At 52.0% G+C, this 16,369-nt stretch overlaps 1 protein-coding gene across 23 annotated transcripts in view; it reads left to right on the forward strand.

The window, feature by feature from the left end:
• Positions 1-16,369, forward strand: part of EPB41L1 (erythrocyte membrane protein band 4.1 like 1) — a 134,677-nt gene that overhangs the window by 101,732 nt on the left and 16,576 nt on the right. For 9 of the 23 annotated variants that reach the window (XM_021078015.1, XM_021078013.1, XM_021078014.1 and 6 more), the window contains 3 exons: positions 8,414-8,824; positions 10,680-10,784; positions 12,713-12,793. In XM_021078015.1, the coding sequence (XP_020933674.1) occupies positions 8,414-8,824; positions 10,680-10,784; positions 12,713-12,793 (597 nt within the window). Of the gene's footprint in view, positions 1-899; positions 1,005-4,780; positions 6,746-7,247; positions 7,356-8,413; positions 8,825-10,679; positions 10,785-12,712; positions 12,794-16,369 lie in introns of all 23 variants that reach the window. The other 14 variants (XM_021078008.1, XM_021078009.1, XM_021078010.1 and 11 more) reach the window with 4 other exon arrangements.

Consider the following 16,369-nt stretch of genomic DNA (forward strand, 5'->3'; position numbering starts at 1 on the left):
CCTCACCTTGGAGCAATGGACCATTTAACTGGTTTACAGGTCCCACTGGCATTTAGAGGCCCTTGAAGATTTGGGAAATGGGGAGGAGCCATAGCCCAGGACTGGACTGGGTCCATGGGTGAGTGACCTCACCTCTCTGAACCTCACTGCCTAGTCAGTCCATCTAAAAGGGGACCAAAATTGAAATTCCTAAGCACTGTTGGGAAGGTCGAGTGAAATAATGGATATAAAATATGCACTTTTTAAATTGGAAAGGGCTCGACAGTGATGGGGCCATTGCTGACAGTAACTAGAATCCCAGATCCAAATATGGGCTCTCTGGGAATGTCCTTCGAGGGTGTCATCCAGAGTTCCTAGTCGCTTCCTCATATATTGCTGGGCTTCATCTGGTCCAATGGGAAAATGGTAGGAACTTAAATCAAAAGAGAGACCCCAAACCATAAGGATTTTCCATTTGCCAAACACAGGTTTTCATTTCAAAGGTAACTTTAAAAAACGGGTTGAAATCCAAACTTTAGGAGTGAACCATTACCTAAACCAAAGACACCCAGAGAAGGCTCGGACTCAGAGTCTAGGTGATACGGCTGTAAACCTCCTAAGAGTGTGCAGGCGATGAGGAAAGAAAGGCCCAAGGCCAGGTGCTGGCTGGCAGCTGACCATGGGCCTCCCTCCCTTGAATTACCCCAAGAGGCAGTTCCTTTCCATCTTGCCCCACAGTCCTCATGGCATATGGCTCCTTCCTGACCTAATCCTAAGGGGGCGGGATTTACATAGTCTGCGGGCTATTCATGGACTCTGTGTATGTGTGTGTATCTCTCCTGCTTTCTCTCCCTCCCTCTCTGTCTCTCCTTCCCTTCCTCCCTCTCTCCCTCTCCTCTGGCCCTGGGCCTCCCCTGCAGTCCCGGAGGACCCAGGACACCTCTCAGCAGGACTTGGCACCTGAGCCTGGGACGGCCACAGGCTTGGAAGTATTCACTCAGAAAAGCCTCGCAGCATCTCCTGAGGTTACTGTCCTCACCTCCCCACCCGCCCAGAACTGCCCTAATGGTCTTAAGAAAACCCTTTCTCTGGGCTGGGGTGGGGGTGGTCCAGGCTCTGCCAGGCAGATGGGAGCAGTGGGTAGCCCGTGGTGTCCCCGTGCTGCGATAAGTGAGTGTCTCCCATCCCAGGGATCCATAAAGGGCCGGTCCCTCCCTCATCTATGGTTTCTTAGGGAGGACAGGGCTGAAACCATTCCAGGAAGACAGGACAGCCCTAGTCATCTCTGGCCTAGAAGGGGAGGCAGAAATGCTCTCCTCTTAGGCCCCAGGGAGGCAGGCTCCGACTGCTAAGCTTGGGATCAGGGGTCATAGCACCTAAATGCCTTCTGCCCTGAGGTCTTATCTCTGTTCAAGTGTGAATAAGGTCTAACTTACTTATTCCATCCCCTGCCTCCATCTTCTCTAAACTCCACTTTGACCTTGGGTCTGTCAGAGTCTCCAGGCAGGCAAAAGTGGGCATTTTTTTCCAAGGAGCATCCTTGGGGTTGTAGAGATGTTGGTCAGGCAGGCCTTCTAAATGAGGAGGCCATTGCATCTGTGCCCAGCACGACGGCCGGTGGAGGGCTCTCGGAACTTCCTGTTCCCCTGCATGGATGCCTGGTGGAATCCAGGCCCAGGGGTTGGGGAGCTTTCTCCTCCCTGTCTGCTGGAACTTCATAGACTGTCAGGATTGGATGAGATTGACCGATCATCTGGGTGAAACTTCTTTCTAACATCTGATCCTCCTCTGTGGGCATAGTGTGTGTGAGGGTATGTACTGTTCTCTATTCCCGGAGAAAATTTTGTAGCTGCTAAAAATGTGCTGGAACACACATAAGAGAGACATGAGTCAGCCATGTAAGTGGTAAAACATAAATCACAGTTCTGCTCTGAATTTTTCCTCAATGTAAAAATAAAAACAAAACTGGGAGCACTCCCTCTTGAGCGAGTTGGATGGGAATCAGCAGCCTCCTAGGGTTAGGGAAGCAGTGATGCCTCAGAGCACAGAGATGTATGTGGAGCCAAGCACAGCTGCCCTTACTTGAGGAGTGGGGGCCCCAACCTTCGCCCTTCACCAGCATCCCTGAAAATCATCCATAGAGCCCCTTCCACAAGGGGGCTCTTGCTGTTCTTAACAGCAGTCCACTTTATCTTCAGTCAGTCATCTGTTGGAAAGTTTTCATATTGAGTTACAACCTGCCCTTCTGAGTCTTATGCCTGTGGGCCTCACTTTGCCCCCTGGCGCCTGTAGGTCTGTTCTGCATCCTCCTCCAGGACAGCTCTTCAGAGTTGAGCATCCTTCCTCCCTTTTCTTTAGCGACTTCTCCCAGGGCATGGTTCCTCATCTTGCTCCCACCCTCCCCCCCAAATCTGGGACTCTGCTGTAAAGAGTAGGGCCCAAAATGTGGCTCAGAACTCCAGGTGGGCTCTGAACAGCCCAGGGTCAGCAGAAATGCCTGGCTGGAGATTTTCTTCCTATCGGCTTGGGCAGGAACAGAACAGAACTGGCCCCAGTTGTGCTCCCAGCTTTGGTTTTGTGGCCTTTCTTGCTGCAGTTGCCCAAAATGACAGCAGGGGGCGCTCTGAGCAGGCACTGAAGGTCCCCTGGCTCAGTGGAAAGAATGACTTGGGGACATCCCTATCATTCATCCTATGAATCAGGTTAGAGAGCCAAAGCTTCTTTCTCTCTTTTAGTTTTCCTCTTTCTGTTCCATCTTTTTTTTTTTTCTCTTCAGAATTGCTTGTTAGAAATAGAACCTCTTCTTCCCTCTGGGAGCCTCAGTTTCCCCTTCTGAAATTAACAGGATCTGTTTCACAGGTCACCATTTGGATTAAATTTAATACCTTAAACAATGGGCTGACATTGCCTGGCACATACTATCTAAATATAAATACGTGTTTCCCTTTTTCTTCCTGCAGAACTTTCTGCTCTGTGCCAGTTCCCACCCCCACTCAACCTAGTTTCTAAGCTTCTATTCTAGAAACTAGCTTCTAGTTAGACTTGGGGCAGGAATGTTCCAGAAGCAGTCTCGTGGACTGTCTGGATGTCAGTGCAAGCTGAATGTGAGCAGCTCAAGGCACCTGCTTCCCAAGCAGAAGAAAAAGGAAGCTTTGTAGGCTTTTGAAGCTCTCCCCTCTGGGGTGGTTCAAGTGCTGTGGTCCTGAAGGCTTAACCACCTGAAGAAAAATCTTGGAAACCCATGACAAACTTTGTCTGGGTCTTCCCTCTTCCTCTTCTCTCTCTTTCCTGTTGGCAAGTTTCTCTTAACGCGGTGTGACTCCCTGACAGTCACGGAGATTTTGCTAAAATGGAGCAAGGGAGTGGAGGTCAGAGGGTTTACAGTGCTCCCTTGATCCTTCAGAATCTTCCAGGTCTTCTGGGCTTTGACAGACTCCTCACCCAGAGCCCCTGGATCAGAGCCCAACTCATGGAGACCTGCCCTTTCCTGTTGTAGGGAGCAGTTTTTGGTGCTTCCTAACATGGAGCTCTTCATAGGACTTGGAGTCAGAGACCAGGTTCTAGGCCTGCCTTGGCCACTGTGCTCACTCTCTGACCTTGGGCACTGTGCTTAGCTTCCCCAGGCCTCAGTTTCCACATCTCCACCATAAGGGCCTTGACTCAGAGCAGAGGTTTCAAAGGAGGTAGGCACTGTGGGGCTCTGGGGCACCCAGACCTCCAACTTCAAAATCTGTGTTTCTTGTTAAACGTCCATCAAGATGTTATGTGAAGAAACTATTCTGTTGTTGCCAGAAAATTTAAATCTCAATAACCTTCTTTCTTTTTTAATAATTCCAGAGGTCCATCCTTCCCTCCTAAGTGTCGTTTGAAAGACTCTAGGGGAGGTAAAGGGCGGTTTCCTGTTTGACAGCGCTGGATTCCTGCTCTTTGTCTTTTCCTTCCATGATGTGTCCTGGCCAGTCCTTTTCCACTCTTTCTGTGAACTTTGTTAGAATTCCCCGAGACCAGGCCGTGGCATTTGTTTCTATGGGAATGAACCCCACAAAGTGCAAGCTGTTTAAGCCACTGTGGTGACTGGTACTGACCTCTAGAGCTGGCTGTTCGTATTTTTCATTCTAATCACTTTCCTTACAATTAGCTCTTGCAGAAAGGTCTGATTTCAGGCTGTGACCTGTGAAACTTAATGCTTCCATGCCCACCTTGACATTAGATCACATTTGGGACCCATATTTCATGGGTTGTGAGATAAGTCGGCAAGGATCTCAGGCATCAAAAATCAAGCTTTCTTTTCCTGACGCTACCATCAACTAACTGTGACCTTGGGTAAATCACTGACCTTCTCTAGGCCTTAGTTTATCCATTTGCCCAATGAGGATGTTGGACTGGAGGATGTCTTAGGAGTTCTTTCGGCTCTACCATTCAAAGAATCCATCTGATGTAATTGCTACTTTCCCCTCTGATGCTGGTAGTGTTATTAAAAATGGAGGAGGAAGAGTCCTGGACCATCTCTGAATCTTCATTTTCCCACGGCTAACACAGGGAGGGCATGAGACCCAACTTTGTGAACGGGATACCATTTCACAAAGTTAAGGCAGTGGTTGAAGGGAGTCAGTGTTTTGATGGGAAGAGTAGCCTTGGTGGGGTTGACCAGAATTGTCCTGCCTTCCTCTCCCCAGTCAGTTCTGGAGACAAGTTGACCTTTCGGTGGTAGATTGGTCCCTTCTGGCAGAGAGAAGAAGTGACCTGTTCTTCAGGTGCCTGATATTTCATGTTAACTCTTCTTGCTCCAATTGAAACACAGGGTTCAGAGCATTGGGTATTTATAGAAAGAGAGTACATTAGGCCAGAAGAACTCAGTCTCCTCACAGTGACCACCACGCAGCAGGAAGAAAGTGAGGCAGGCCTCGCAGACATCCTTGCTGATGGCAGACTCTCCAAGGTAGACATCCTGGTGGACAAGTTCAAAGTTGAAGTGGCCACAGAAGAAATGGTGGGAGCCAGGAGAGCAAACACCCAGCAACAAGGAAGAATGATCGCCAGCCCTGAAGACTTCGAGTCAGTGTGGGAGGAAGGTCCCTGGGTCCGGGAAGGCCCGGGAGGGGCTCCTCTGCCTGCAGGCTGCACAGGGGCAGGAAAGCTCTTGGAGGGCTCCCAGCTCAGGGTGGACCCTGGGGAGGCAACCATCTGGAAGCCCCAGGTCTCCGGTGGTCAGCTGGAGGGCCCAGTGGTTGAGCCAGAGGAGTTCCAGGCTTGTGGAAGACCCACTGCCCCAGGAACCAGACCCGCAGAGGTGGATGTCCCCTCTTCAGCCTCTGACACTGGAGGACTCCAGTCCTTTCTGCTGGACCCAGCCCACACAGAAGCCAGAGCCGACTCGAGCGACGAGACCGACACTTCCCTTGCAGAGAGGAGCTTCTATTTAAACTACGGAGAGAAAGATTCTGAAGACCAAGCCCTCCCTCCACCCCTGGAGGAGAGAGAAGAGCACTTTGATGTCCCACCTGGACCAGATGAGACCAGGTGGAAGCTCTCGGAGGAGCTCATGGAGAGCTGGGAGCTGAACTCCTCAGGCCCCCAGGGCTCTGCTGCCACTGCCGGCAGGAACAAGGCCCAAGAGGGTGAAGCTTCCTCAGAGGAAGGGGCCGGGCTTCGCAGGAACCATAGACCAAATGACCTGGAGGCTATTGACCAGCAGCTTGGAAAGGGACCTTCTCCAGGGCCGGCATTTGCTGGGGACTGGGACCAGTCCCGGTGGGGAGTGGAAGGAGAATTTACCCACCCAGTATCTTCAGTAGCTGCAGAGGAAGAGGCCCCCAAGAGTGGAGATTTGATGGGAAGAGCTGCGAAAAGTCCCCCAGCAGGATGGAACCACTCACCTCCCAGAGGAGGGCCCGTGTGTCCAGACCCTTGGGCCATCGCACCTAGTGACGACAGGAAGCCGGCCAAGCCGGACAGAGGCAACTTCCTGCCCAAAGAGAGGGGACCAGTTCACACCCAGATGGGAGAACCTGCAGTGGAGGACAGCAAGACCCCAGTGTTTCTTCAGATGGAGGCGATCACCCCACTCCAGACCTCCCCCCGGCCCTTTTCAGCTCAGTCATCTCCAGAGGAAGCTTCTCCAAGCTCACCCCCTCATGGGTCAGGGGAGCCTTTGCAGCTCAGGGACCCCTTTGGAGAAGAGTCCCCTCTACTTCTCAAACATGCCCATCCTCCTAAAGAGAGCCTGGAGCCCAAGGACCAAGGAGGGCTGGTTGGGACCCCGGACAGAGGAGAGCGCTGGGCACCTCCTGTCGCCAGCAGAAAGCCCAGAGCTGTTCCTGAAGAAGCCGAGGGGTTGGTGTTTCCTTCAGAAAAGCAAAAGGAGATGACCACTTTCCAGGCTGGGGGGAAGCAGGGCTCCCTGGAAGACATTAGCAAGACCTCAGTGGCCAACAAAATTCGTATCTTTGAGACCCACGGAGCTGAAACCCGCCGGGTGAGTCAAGGTGAAACCAGGGCCTTTACCGAGTTGTCATCAGAGGCCTCCACGGGGCAGGTCGAGCAACAACGAAATAAGCTTTTAGACCTGGGATTTGTCCAGTGTCAGCCTCTAGGGGACTTTGCTGTCCCCAAAGCCACACCTTCAGTGATGCTATCAGCTACCAGACACTTCAGGGAGGGCGTTTCTGCCCCATCCCCCGGTGAAGGACTCATGGACCTCGAGCTCGTGTCTGCCAGTCCAGGCCGCGAAACCGCACTGGAGGAAGCTACTGGGGGAACTGGCCACGTGAGCCCCTGCCCCCGCCGCTGCCCCCCAGCCTGGGAGCTGACCGCATGCCGCGTAGCTCTTTAGAAGCATGTTTCAGTGGCCCCTCGTCATCACTGCCATCAGAGGCTGCTTGTCCATCCCTATGAGTTCTTTTCCCTAAACAGGCCCGAGTGTAGCGGAATGACGAGTTCATCTGCTTGGCCCATGTTAGCTTAGCCACAAAGAGCATCGGCTTTTGGTGTGACCTGGTGCCCGGAGGGTCACCCAGCCCCAGTGGAGAAGGTGGCACCACCACCAGCAAACTACACACTTGCTTTGCCTTGCTGCCCCCACCTGCTGGGTTCCTACTGTTTGGCTTGGCTTGTCCAACGATCTTCCTTCATCCCTTCCCTTCCCTGATGCTCCTGCCTTGGGGAAGCTGATGGTCCAGCGGTTTCCATCCTTCACTTCTGGTTCCCTCTCCGTCCCAGTGCCAAGTTCCTTTCTGCCTCCTTAAGACTAACTGTCTTCTCTAATCCAGAACAAACCCGGAGATGCCGTGAGGCAAGAGAAGCACGTCACCAGCTTAGCAGCGAACCCCCCGGGAAAGAGGGTGCACCTGAGATTCGCCAGCCCCTCAGTCCCTCAGGTCTCTGCAGCCCCTCGGTGTCCTGATGACCCGGCCACCTTCGCCTGGCCAGGGTGCATCGCTGCCTTAGGTCCCTACCTGCTCCGGCAGCGCCTCTTGTGGCAGCTCAACTCTGGCTTGTCTGGAATGCGTCCTCACACCGCTCAACCTTCCGTAAACTGGCTAAATGGAGGCTTGTCTCTAGCACGTGAAACTCTAAGCGTACTGAGTCTCTAGAACCCGAAGCCATGTACTTTACGAATATTTGGTGGGTGTTAGATTGGTCTCTGAAAAGAATGTCATAAAACAGCCAAAAATGTGTGTGTGGTGTTTAATCCCTGACAGGCCAGTTGAGAGGTATGTATGTCGGACAAGAGTTGCTGGTCCCCCTCCAGCACTCCCTTGGCCTGCTCTTGTCAATTACACTGATGGGACCAGAATCTCCAGTCTGTGGCCTGGCCGCCAGCCCACTCATGGAGCTCGGGGTTGAAGCGATGTAGCCCCCGGCTCCCAGGAATTGTCCCACGTTGCTCCTCCCTCTAGACGATGCTGAGCCCTCCACAGAGACTCAGTGGAATTGACAAACCGTGCTGGCTCCTTCTCTGTTCCTTAAAGCTCTCGGCTCCAGCCTCTCTGCCTCCCCGTCCTGGGTATCCCTGAATCCCGGGGTCCCCCTCCTTGGTTTTTGTCTCTCGATGTCCTCCTGCACGGATGGGCCTGGGGTCTGGGCTCCCATCCTTGCCTTGTGCACAGTGCTGCTTCTGATAAGCTCCCAGATCCAAATCTTGGATGGGGCCTCCTGTCCAGGACCATCTGGCAGGATGTTTGCTTTGTACTTGCTTTTGCCATTAGCGGGAGACCCTTGGAAAGGAGCATCCTCACTCTTGAGAAGTTTTCGGTTTTTTAAAGCTTATTATGTCGAGGGACCTTTCTGGGGGTATTTTTCTTTTCCTGACCTACTCTTCCACTGGGGCATCGAACGGCTCCAAGATTTCTTCTGTCATTCACCATCTTGATTTCTCTCTTTCTCTCTCTCTCCCACCCCACGCCCCCACTCCTTTGATTTTACCTGGCCATAGAGAGCAGGGCTGAGGGAGGGCTCCGAGGAGAAAGTCAAACCGCCACGTCCCAGGGCCCCAGAGAGTGACACGGGAGACGAGGACCAGGACCAGGAGAGGGACGCGGTGTTCCTGAAGGACAACCACCTGGCCATTGAGCGTAAGTGCTCCAGCATCACGGTCAGCTCCACATCCAGCCTGGAGGCCGAGGTCGACTTCACGGTCATTGGCGACTACCACGGCAGCGCCTTCGAAGACTTCTCCCGCAGCCTGCCTGAGCTCGACCGAGACAAAAGCGACTCAGAAACCGAGGGCCTAGTGTTCTCCCGGGATCTCAACAAAGGGGGCCCCAGCCAGGATGACGAGTCTGGGGGCCTTGAGGACAGCCCAGACAGAGGGGCCTGCTCCACCCCAGATATGCCCCAGTTCGAGGTACAGTGGAGCATCGTGGAGATCCGGGCCCAGCAGGCACTGCATGTTCAGAGGGCCCTGGGCCATGTGTGAGAAGACTGAGCCGCCAGCCTGAAGCTCTGTTGTGTGTTGCATGATCGTCCCTCCGCAGAACAGCATGGTTCTGTGCTCGCATGTTGGGCAGCTCAGTTTACCCCTGACTGCACTCCTGGGCGCTTTCTACCTGTGGTCCCATCGCTTGCCTGGGGTCAAGTGATGACAGGCGGTCTGGTCCTACTTTCTCCTCCCCTGCCTGTGTTGCATGGCACCTGCAGAGACGTGTGCTTGTGGACTCATGGGGGCGCCTGCAGCCTGCTCTGAAAGTCAGATGGTTTTTCCTGATCCCACCCTCAGCTCCTTTCCCTGGGGGCCTGGGGTCTTGGGGGTAGTAGCAGTGGAAACTCCCAGAGAAGAGGAGACATCATCACTGATGGGGACACAGGCCTCTCTGCTGTGTCCTCCCTTCGGAGGATCTTTGTTCACGTTATTCCATTGCTCTCTCATCTCTTCCGGCCCCAGCCACCTTCCACCACACTCCCCTTTCCCCCACATACCAGGCATTGAGCTACGAGCTTAACCACTCTGGGCTTTCACTCCCTCTGGAGAAGATTTTTCCTCCCTTTCTGTGCCTTGCAGACTTGTCATGTTCCAGGATCAAGTTCAGATAGCACTTTAGCAAACGCCTTCCTGATGACCCTGGGCAGAAATATTGCTCCCTGCACAGCCCCTTGCTCTGCAATGCTTCTGCTCCCAGCATCATCACAAGTAGTCAGGTTGGAGGCTGACAGGTCTGCTTTCCCACCAGGTGGCAGCTCCACTAAGCTTACACCATACACTAATAATGATTAATTGAGTGAATGGCTAGATCTCAGTTACAGCCAGCTTGAAGAATCCCCTCTTACCGCTCTCCCAACCAAATAACAAGCTACCTTTCATTCATTCATTCAGCTCACGTGTGTTAATACCTGCTGTGTGTATAGCCATGAGCTAGGTTAGATGGAGGACTCAGAAGAGACTAATCATTGAACCGATGACTTCTAGAGTACAAGTTGTAAACTGGTGGCCCTGGGCCAGATCTGGCTCGCAAATGTATTTTCTTTGACCTTGATTTAAAAATCAGGACAGTGAATATAAAACCCAGGGATTTTTTATATCATTAAAAAAAAATCATGAGTTCCCAAGTGGCTTATTAGGTCAGGGATTTGACATTGTCACTGCAGTGGCTCGGGTCACTGCTGTGACTTGGATTTGATCCCTGGCCCAGGAACTTCCACATGCTGAGAGTTTGGTCAAAAAAAAAAAAAATCGGATGATTCAGTCACTCGGAGGCCATGGCCCCAGTTGGTCTGGTCCTTAATTCCTCAATAAACACTTTACCCACATCTCCTACTGGCCCCCCACTGCCACCCCCTGTGTCCTGTTCTAAAGAACAGTTCAAATAAAGCACCTGGGAGGTAGTGGCATAACCATTGATACCATTCAGGATTATGTACATAAGGAAAATACTGAGTGGGGGGGGCCTGGTCCAGAGCATGTTGAGTGAATAGTGAATGTCCTCTTAGTGGTAGCCTGAAACCCAGGAGGTAGCCACCATGAGGTTGGTGGTGGCAGGGTCATGGGCAGCCTGTCCAGGTGCTGCTGGTGGTTCTGGGTTCCCTCTTGGGCTGTTTGTCTTTGACCTCACACCATACCTCTTTTGCCCTGGCCTGTGTTCCTGTCCGGAGACTCGGCCAGCTGCAGGGATGGGAGATGACCTGCTGACCCTGCGCCACAGTCGCCTGTGACCCTGAGTCATGCCGGGGCTGGAGATAGCGTGTTCTTCCTCATCTCTCTACAGCCTGTGAAAGCGGAAACCATGACTGTCAGCAGCCTGGCCATCAGAAAGAAGATCGAGCCGGAGGCTGTGCTGCAGACCAGAGTCACCAATGTGGACGCCACCCAGGTAACCTGTGCCTTCCAGTGTGCCCTGAGCATAGGCATGGGGCATTTCACCATGGCCAAGACCCTTAGCCAACTCTTGCCACCTTGGCTCCCCCGGGACTGCCGTTTTAACCCTGATGCTGTTCTGAGTTTCATTGTTCCTTCTGAGCTGCAGGGGTAGGTGATGGGACAGCCCCTTGTCCTGTCCTTTACACATCTCAAAGCCTCGATTTTCCCATCTGTAAAATGGGGAGGGTCATGCCTCCCGCATCCTTCTGGGAGTGTTATCAGGACTAAACCTGATAGTGGATTAACTCATGACTTTCAGGTTGCTGCAAGGAATTGGAGAGGTTTCTTGAGGTATTCCCAGGGGCTGCTCTGAGAGAGGAGGGAGACCCCAATTCAGCTTTAGTCAGAACAGCTCACCTTGGGTCACTGTGTGTGCGTGTGTGCGTTGGGGTTCCACATCAGACTGACAAAATGAACAAACCGAAGGAGAGATTAAAGTCATTTGTCTCAGCAAGATGGAACCACTAGTGCCCTGGAGAAAGCCGGCATAAACAGACACAGGTGCATTGCTCACAGTGCACTTCCTAAGCGCCTTTTGTGGTTTTTAAGCTTTGAAAATCAAGACTGAGGGTCTGAGAGATGCCCTCTTGGTTCTGTCTGCCCAGAAGAACTGCACTGCTGGGGCGTTTCTTGCCCTGGAGACCAGTCCTTGTCTCAAAAACTAAAGTAAGACATCAATCTACACAACCTGGGCAATTCTTTTGTTTCCATAATTTTGTTCTCCCACTTTTATAACCATGCACAGAGGTTTATGAAGCCGTAAATGCAGTTGTCAAGACCTCTTGCCTTCTGACAAGCTGTGTGACCACAGATAGCCTGCTTCCTCTCTGGCCTGTTTTGTTTTAGGAACATGTGTTGGTTTTGTTTTTATACAAAGAAATATGAAGAAAACTAAAAACGGCCCCCAATTCCACAGCTCATTAATCCTTATTGACATTAAAACAACAGAAAAATATGTTACGAAATTCAAATAGGACAAAATGAAATTTTCATTGTGATTCCTCTTGGGGGGAAAATGTATGCATATAACAACATATGTACTTACATCTCTAGATATTTAAATTTTTTTTACACAAAAGAGATTGTTCTCTCTCTCTCTTCTTTGGTCTTTTTAGGGCTGCACCTGTGGCATATGGAGGTTCCTGGGCTATGGGTTAAATCGGAGCTGTAGCCTCTGGCCTGACACCACAGTCACAGCCACGCCAGATCTGAGCCGCGTCTGCGACCTACACCACAGCTCGCAGCAATGCTGGATTCTTAATCCACTGAGAGAGGCCAGGGATTGAACCTGCATCCTCCTGAATACTAGTCAGATTCATTTCTGCTGAGCCGAGATTGTTCTCTTTTACACTTTACCTTTTTACCTTAATATTTAGCTTGGAGATCACTCTCTATTGGCATATGTGGCCCCGTCTCAGCCTCCTTCCCACTTAGGAATGGATCCCGATTTCTCACACGTTTATCTCCCATCAATGGACCTGTGATTGTTTTGTTTTTTTCTTTTGCAGTTAATGCTGAGTGCTGCAGTGAACTTTTTTGTTCAGACTTCCTGGTTTTCAAAGTTTATATCCAAAGGGTGAATCCCTAGCATTGGGCTCACTGGGGCAATTGAAATTTGGATAGAATTTATCAGGTTATCTGGGATTCTTTTCCCATTATCAAAAAAGATGATTGGAAGGAACTGGAGCACCTGTGAGGCCCCTCTGTAGTTTGGCGCATGTGTAGACATCCCCCTCCTCAAGTTGCCTGTTTGCTCATACTGCCTGTCACTTTGGACCCGGGGATGCCTCGATCCCGGGTGGCGCATGGTGCAGGCGTATCCCATATTCTCTCTGTCCCCTCACTCCCTCTCCCTCTGACAACTCCTCCTCTGACTGGCAGGTGGATGGGGCTGCCCCAGGGGGGAAGGAGTTCATGGCCACTACTCCTTCCATCACCACAGAGACCATCTCGACCACCATGGTAAGTAGGACCCAAGAGCCTTCCCTCTCTGACCAGACCCCTTGGCCGGAGACAGCCAGAAAACAAGCTCCCCTCGCCAGCCGTGGCAGGAAGCCCTCCTCTGCCCTTACCACATCAGCCAAGCGACAGAACGTCACACTCTTGTTGTCTGGCACACGGTTGCCGCAGGACATCCAGTCAGACCTCAGTTTTCCACATTGAATAATGAGGGAGGTGGCGTCCCTGAGCTTCAGTCACCTGGACCTTCAGTCACCTGTGTCCGGGATGAAGAGGGGCTGGTACTATTGGGTTATAGGCAACACCGCAGGATTGCGCCGCAAGGTCTGTCCTCCTGACAGCTGTGTGTTTTTCTCGTGTCCCAGGCCACTTCCTCACCTCGGTCAGTAGATGGCGTGCGGTGAACCTAAACTGGAGGCTCAGGATCTGGGGCTGTCTCCTGAGGGATCTAGTGGTTCTGCTCCTAATTTGTTGTTTGACCCATGAAGGAAGGTTCTTGGCCTTAGGTGTCCTCATCTGTAAAATGGGAATACTCCCCATTCGGCCTGGCTCACGGGCTCTTCAGAGAGCCCAGCAACATTAGCTTCTTTAATGATGACAGAGAGCCAGCATTTGGGGCTCACAGGTTGTGGTGCCATGAACTGCGCTCATGGAATAAAACAAGAACTGTGAGGTGGAGGCTCTTTTTTCTCCACCTTTTACAGATGAGGAAAACGAAGTTCAGAGAGGCAAAGTAACTTACCCAAGGTCACACAATTGATAGGGGGTAGAGCCAGGTCCAACCCGGGCCTTCTGATGCCAGAAGCCCCACTGTCCCCCTCACCCACTCTGCTCTGCTCCCTCACCTTGACCATTGTGAACTCTGGCTGCGCGGGGCTGCCGGGGCTGGGCTGGGAGGGTAGCCATGCCTGGGCTGGATCTGTCTTGAGCTGTGGGGGGGTTGTTTTCAAATGCTTTCTCTTACCAAACCCATGCTTTGCACATAGGAAGAAAATTACTTTAATTCAGACTACCCAGCAGGAAGGTTTTGAGTAAACAAAGACTTTAAGATAAATAAACCCAAGCCAGTTACCAACTTGCACACTTTCCCCCGGTCACTCAGACCCTCCTCTCCTCACAACCCTTCACCACGTGGCATCAGGATGTTTATAGGGCTAAATGTAAATTGGTACCATGGTGAACAGGCTGTTACATCATTCATTTACTCCTCCATCCATCCATCCATCCATCCATCCATCCATCCATTTGTTCCAAAAGCATTTATTAACCTCTACTCTGCCCAGTATGGGGATATAGAGTTTAAAAAAAGATAATGTCTATTAGAACTCATTCATCCAAGTAACAGTTATGTGCACATCTAATGTGCCGTGTCCTTGTGTTTAGGTCCTGGGCACACCGTGGTGAACAAGGCCCAGCCCTCCCACCTCCTGGCTGGATGACCTTGGGCAAGTTACCCAAACCTCTCCAAACCTCAACTTCCACTTCTGTAAAATGGGGAGAGGGGAAATACTAGCATATCCTTCAAAGAGGGGATGTGAGGCTAAATGAAGGTCATCTATGCAAAGTGGTCAGAAGAGGGCCTGGCACATTGTAAGTGGTCCATAAATGTGAGCTGCCACTATCCTTTCCCGCTTTCATGGAGCAGTGTAATAATGCTTTCCTAGGGACCACAGGATATGGGGTGCCACTGTAGGAAATGGAGAAGCCTTTGTTTAGACAGTGACATCTGAGCCACTCTGGAAGGATAAATTAGGGTACAGTCATGGGAGGAGGTCTTCTAGGCCGTGGGAACCGCAGATGTAAAGGCAAGAATATGAAGAATCATAGCACTGAGGGAAAGGAAGTGGTCAATGACATGAGATGTTCCCTGTGTGGTGGGTGAGCAGCGAGAGAAGAGGCTGGAAAGGAAAGCTGGGCCAGGGCGTGAAGGACCTCGAATGTCATGTGCAAAATTCAGATTTCATCCTGGAGACCATGGAGAACCACTTCAATTTTTTCAGGCAGGGGCATGATGTCATGAAATGTGTGTTTCTGTGTTTTAGGAAGATTACTCCAGCCACCTCTGTGGAGCCAAAATTCCCTCCCTTGCAGTCATGGATCCCTTTTTTCCCCTCCTTCCTTCCTTTCCTTCCTTGCTCCTCCCCTCCTTCCTTCCTTCAGCAAGTATTTCTTGAACTCTTATAATGTGTGAAGCAGTGTGCCAGGCACTGTGAACCGGGCACTGAGGGAGATAGAAAATAGCATCTCTGCGCCCACATTCCACTGGGAGGGACCGAAAGAGAAGGCAGGGAACTGGTTTAGGGGCTGGGGCAGGGCCGGAGTGTGAGGAGGCAGATGCTAACAATGAGGGGACAGGGTTAAGGATGCCTGGAGGGAGAAAGGTACAGGATTTGGTCATGGATCAGAGGAGAGAGAGGCTGGTGACGCAGGTCACTAGCCTGGCTGTTCTGAGCAAGGTGCTAGGAGCCCATTAGCAGGGAAATCCTCAGGCCCCGCCGCAGACCTATTGACTCGAAAACTCTGGGGTGGGGCCCAGTGGTCTCATGGTTTCACAAGCCCTCCAGGTGATACCCCTCAAGTCTAAGAAGCACCAACACAAACAAGGAGCACGGACGAGGGTGCTCTTTAGGGCAGGTGTGTGTCAGGCGTGGAGGGGGCCGCAAATTGCATGTTGGGTCTGAAGAGCCTGAGGTATCTTGGGGCACATTTTCTGGAGAAAATGCCTAGGAGACAATTGGTTTAAAGGTCTAGAGTTCAAGAAAGATCTGAGCTACAGATAAAGGGATAGGGGACAGTGCCCTTGATGAGGCAGTGCAAGCCTTGAATGGCTGGGGCGGCCCAGAGAGAGGGCGGTGGGAAGAGAGCCCTGAGTCTGCGAGAAGAGGGAGATGGTGGCGTAGCCTTGGCCAGGGATTGGGACTGCTCCTCCCTGAGGTGGGACAGGGGACTGGCTGAAGACACAGGAGAGGCAGGCGGAGCAGCTGGCAGTCATGTTTTGAACCACCTGTGTCCCCATTAGTAGCCTCTGTTTTCAGTGTGAAGGTGGAGGTGAAGCTTTGCCAGGGAAGGGATCAGTGGGAGAACCAGCGCCTTGAGGGGAGAAAGGCCTGGAGTGACATTAGCATTCACAAGGGCTAGTATATGTTCCCTCCCCTGGGAGAAAGGAAGTACTGACCCCAGCAGACTCCCTCTTAAGGCCTGTTGCTGGGCTACATTCTGGAACTTCCTCTGAGACAGTGCCCTGTGGTTGGAATGCCAGGTAACCAGGTCACTGCCAGCCTCAGCTGGAGGCAGGCATTGGGGGATGGTTAGGCGAAGGCAGAGGGCTCCTATCCTCATTTGTCTCCCCGCAGGCAGAGGTCCAGTATCCTGCACAGACCAGGACTGGGGTTCAGCCTGCTGGGGAGCTACAGAATGGATGCAGCTCTGGGCCCCTGGATGGACAAGGCTGAGCCCTGAGATGGTGCAGGAAGTGGAAGGTGGAGGCTGGCAGCTGGGCCCCTTCCAGCTGTGGGCCAGTAAATCCAGAGCCAAATCCAGCAGTTGGACTCCAAGATAGGACGCAGAGAGTTACCTCAA

Source organism: Sus scrofa, chromosome 17, assembly GCF_000003025.6.
Source record: "Sus scrofa isolate TJ Tabasco breed Duroc chromosome 17, Sscrofa11.1, whole genome shotgun sequence".
Lineage (NCBI taxonomy): Eukaryota > Metazoa > Chordata > Mammalia > Artiodactyla > Suidae > Sus > Sus scrofa.